General features: G+C 41.7%; 1 protein-coding gene across 1 annotated transcript; it reads left to right on the forward strand.

Annotated features, from left to right (window-relative positions):
* The first annotated feature begins 481 nt into the window (after positions 1–481).
* Positions 482–4,404, forward strand: LOC139532117 (leucine-rich repeat-containing protein 58-like). Its single transcript, XM_071329298.1, has 4 exons — positions 482–1,118; positions 2,721–2,849; positions 3,018–3,295; positions 3,506–4,404. The coding sequence occupies exons 1-4, from the start codon at positions 664–666 to the stop codon at positions 3,697–3,699; spliced, it is 1,056 nt and encodes a 351-aa protein (XP_071185399.1). The 5' UTR covers positions 482–663; the 3' UTR covers positions 3,700–4,404.
* Positions 4,405–4,627: the final 223 nt, after the last annotated feature.

Genomic DNA, 4,627 nt, shown 5'->3' on the forward strand with positions numbered 1-4,627 from the left:
TTATTGCTATTATAAACTGGTTACGAATGTAATTAGAACAGTACAAAATAAATGTTTTGTCATACCCGTGGTATACTGTCTCATATACCACGGCTTTCAGCCAATCAACCAGCATTCAGGGCTCAAACCACCCAGTTTATATTGGTCATTGTATCATTGCACATGTATTTTATGATTTCACATGTCTCCAGACCTTTGTGACAATAAGGTCTACCACTAAAACTAGTAGGGCATATTACAAAATATTAGATATGGTTCCTCATAGGCTAATAGAAATGAGAGCTGTGGTTTCCTATTGCAAAGTTAATTGACCATATATTTCAGCGTGAAAACATTGACAAAGCATCCACACACGCGCAAACTTGATTTCTGGACATGGAGACCTGTGGCACCAGAGCAAGCAGGCATGCACGGGTTAATTTAAACTGGGGGCGGAGAATCCAAAGCTTGACCAGCCTTATAATACCGACTACATGTGAACTTGATGCAAATGTAACAGCTGTGCGTGTGCCTGTCTTTAATGGAAAAGGATTTGCACATGAGCAGAATGCATAAAGAGGCTTTATACGGTCGTGATCAGTGCTGAAAGAGCTTATACTTTGTAAAATCACATTGTAATTCATTCATATGTTTGAACTAGGTGGATAGCAATTGGTATTGAATATGGAGCTATTTGCAACAGTTGATCAGGGGGGTTGCATTTTGGACATGTCCCATCTGAACCTGGAGAATTTAAATTTGGACACTGTCGGTGACGAACGGAGGAGAGTGACCCAACAACTCTACCTGTATAATAACCGACTGACAGTGTTTCCTGCTTCGGTATGTCTGTTCTCCAAATTGGAAGTTCTGGATATAAGCAACAATGGATTAACTGTTCTCTGCGAGGACATTCAACGTTTGTCAAACCTCAAAACACTCATAGCCAAGAACAACCGTTTGAACGAATTTTCGTTCCCAAAGGAATTTGGGTCCATGCAGATAGACACATTGAACTTCAGTGGGAACATGTTTGAAGAGGTGCCCATTCAGTTTCTAAAACTCCAGCGATTAAAGTATCTGTCTCTTGGGGGTAACAGACTCAAAGCTATCCCCGCAGAGATAGAAAATATTACCAGGTAAGAATACCGATACATTATAGCGGTAACAATTTAGGCTAACGGTATTTGTTACAATGCAACTAACTGCCTACACGGTAGTACCCCATGTAACGTTTATTACCATATATATAATCATAGGTTTTATAGCCACTTAATATAAAGGGGGACTTTTAACAAACAACTATCTGTACACAGCTAGGCATGACGAAGTGAGGTTGTTGAAACTTAGATGAGCTTTTAAGCTTCTGAGCTTATCAACTCTTAGCTTCTAATAACCCAACGTTGGGACACTCAAATGTGAATAAAGAAATTGCCATATCAAGGTTATGTTGCCCTTATCATATATATTTTAGTAATTTAGCATACACTCTTATCCAGAACGACTGATAGGAGCCATTGGGGTTAAGTGCCTTGCTCAAGGGCTCATCGACAGATTGTATACCTAGGTCAAGGGTTCAAACCAGCAACCTGTCACTTACTGGCCCATCACTCTTAACCGCTAGGCTACCTGATAATAGCATGCTCATAATAACCATTATGTAGTAGTAGGCTAGAATAATAAGCTCTGTTGCTGTCTTAATGAAATGACTGGGCCTCCAGTACTGCAGCCGTAATTTCATAGTGTGCATTCAGGAACTAGATGGTGAGGGTTAAGATAACGGGCAAATAAGTTTGCATAAAATCAATACTGTTGCTGTATTCACCTAGATAGGTTCCACATGAGCATGTGGTTCCTGATCATGTCCTGCATGATGGTACAGGAGTCCATAGTCTCCATCTTGGTGCTGCATTGACACACTTCTTTGGAGTCGGCTCATCAGTGTGGCTTAGCCTGTCTGGCTGGCTGTGTGCCATGTTACAAAATCAGGTCATTTGACATATTGCCTTACCACAGTGGGGGACTGGCACCGTGAGAGGAACATGGGGGTTCAGGATTTGGAACAGAGTGGAGAATAAGTTATAGAATAAAGACAAGATGAAAAGGTCCATTGGACGCCCCCCAAAAGCCCACAGCATCCTTCAGACTGTATTGTAGCTAAGTTAGCAGCTGTGCTTTGCATCACAAGGCCTTCCCTCTTGACGTTTCTATCATAGGATCTCTCTTTCTCGCTCTCTCTCGATCTCTTTCTAAAAAAGAGAAGACGTTTCAGAGTTATTTTTACAATCATCTCACCTCTTCTGTATATCTTCCGTTGACATAAAATTGTCAAACACGGAAGTTAAATTCCGAACGCTCCCTCTATCTCCTCTCTCTTTCTTCTGTTGTCAGCTTGATCAGAGAAAGTTGGCAGGTGTTCTGGAGGTGTTCAAGAGTGTAGTGTGTGTGTAAAATTATCACAGCGGTTCTCCAAAAACAAACAGATCACTCAGTCCAATACAGCCTAGCCTGTCCTCCGGGATCTTTGAACCCTGGAATTTCAACATGCTTCTTCTGTATTTAGACTCAAACTGTTTGGCCAATCTTGACCTTTGAACATTGTGCATTATATAATCCACATGATTTTTTGGGGGGCTGTAGAAAACTGGTTCAATTTAAGATCCTATATCTGTATGTTAATTTAGCAATGTTCCCTGTCATTCCAAGTGTGAAGAAAAACACTTTTCTCTGATCTGATGCAGTCTGGAGATGCTTTATTTGGGTGGGAACCTCATCATCTCCATCCCCCCAGAGCTGGCCAACCTTCGCGGTCTCAGATACTTGGTCCTTTGTGACAACCGGATACAGAGTGTACCCCCCCAACTCACAAGGTGAGGGCCATCCCATAGGAGAAACACTGATTTTACTTTTAATTTGCTCATGTGACCAACAGTTTTTTGTTGTTGTTTTACTTAGGTCTCCTGTGTGTCATAAGACTGTGTTAGCCTGCTGAGCTAAAGCCATGATTCACGGTCATGTCTGAATATGTCTGTTTGTAGACTCTACTCCCTGCGCTGCCTCAGTCTCCATAACAACCTACTTACCTACCTACCACGGGAGATCCTCAGCCTGGTGCACCTGCAGGAGCTCAGTCTCCGCGGCAACCCCCTGGTGGTCCGCTTCATCAAGGACATGACTTACGACCCTCCCTCCCTGTTGGAGCTGGCCGGACGGACCATCAAGTCCCGCAACCTGCACTACAACCCTAATGACCTGCCTGGAAACCTGGTGCACTACCTGGACCTGGCCAGCAAGTGTCCCAACCCTAAATGTACCGGTAAGTGGAGGAGAGGGGACAGGTTTAAGTTATATACTTATGTACTAGTATTTGTGAGTGGATCAGAGGAGGCTCGTCCAGGGAGGAAGAGAAGGCTGGTCCTCCTCAATAATTTGAGGAAAAATTCAAATAAAACATTCTTTGTAAATAAAATCACACCTTGAGATATTTCTATTGCTCTCATATTGTTGTGCTACTTCTTCCTCTCAGGTGTGTACTTTGACTCGTGTGTGAGGCACATCAAGTTTGTGGACTTTTGCGGGAAGTATCGGCTACCCTTCATGCACTACCTGTGCTCCCCAGAATGCACCTCTCCCTGCAGCTCCAACCCGCAGAGCGACGCTGAGTCGGAGGACGAGAAGTGCGTGTCGGCCGACAGGCTGCAGAGAGTGCTCCTGGGATAGAAGAAAGTGAAAGGACCTCGAGTTCACTGACACACATACTGGATGATGGACAGTTTCCATGACTCCCAACTGACCTGACTAACCCAACTTCTCCTGTGCCAAACACGATAAACACTGACACTGAGCTGTTCACCTACAATACAGTGCCACTTTCAACATGAGATGTAGGATTCCTCAAGGACTGATTGTAACGTATATTAACCACAGTTTATTGTTGATATTTCGAGCCGTAGTGTTTTAAACATCTAACTGAAGCTTATGGAGTACTGATTTTGTTGTAGAGCACTCATCAAATGTATTTTCATGTACATCCTCAGTTTGTAGTTTCTGTGTTAACATGAAGGGATGAATGAATTGTATGTAAAATTGATTTTCTTTACAATATAGATTCAGAAACACAGAATGTGTTTCATGCTTGTTTTAAATCACCTCTCTTCTTAAGTTACCCTTTAATCGTCATACTTCTGTTGACACTTTGGCTGCTCGCACATGCAGTCCTAATATACAGTAGTCTCTGTCACATTTACACACCATGCATTAATGCCTTCCCTTACCTCACAAAACAACCATTTTTGTTGTTACTAACCAAGGGGAAAGATGTGTATGTTAATGTGATTTCTTGTTCAAAGAGACTAATCCAGAGCTTGTACTGTGAATTAAATGTTTGTTTGATCATTTATTTGAATAAATTGAAATGAATATTTATATATTCTGTTTATTTTATACATACAGTGTATCAATGATATGAGTTCTGTTAACTGGATACATAAGATAATGCTGTTTTTTTTTTATGTATTGAACCTTTATTTAACTAGGTAAGTCATTTTAAGAACAAATTCTTATTTACAATGACGGCCTACCAAAAGGCCTCCTGCGGAGACGGGGGTCTGGGATTAAAAATAAATAAAAATATAGGACAAAACACACA

Source organism: Salvelinus alpinus, chromosome 10 (assembly GCF_045679555.1).
Source record: "Salvelinus alpinus chromosome 10, SLU_Salpinus.1, whole genome shotgun sequence".
NCBI lineage: Eukaryota > Metazoa > Chordata > Actinopteri > Salmoniformes > Salmonidae > Salvelinus > Salvelinus alpinus.

Bases quoted from the DNA above. Each gene is read 5' to 3' on its own strand.
- LOC139532117 (XM_071329298.1), top strand. From the start codon at position 664: ATGGAGCTATTTGCAACAGTTGATCAGGGGGGTTGCATTTTGGACATG. The intron at 2,850-3,017 runs GTGAGGGCCATC...GTCTGTTTGTAG, and splicing joins GTACCCCCCCAACTCACAAG to ACTCTACTCCCTGCGCTGCC. The intron at 3,296-3,505 runs GTAAGTGGAGGA...TCTTCCTCTCAG, and splicing joins TCCCAACCCTAAATGTACCG to GTGTGTACTTTGACTCGTGT.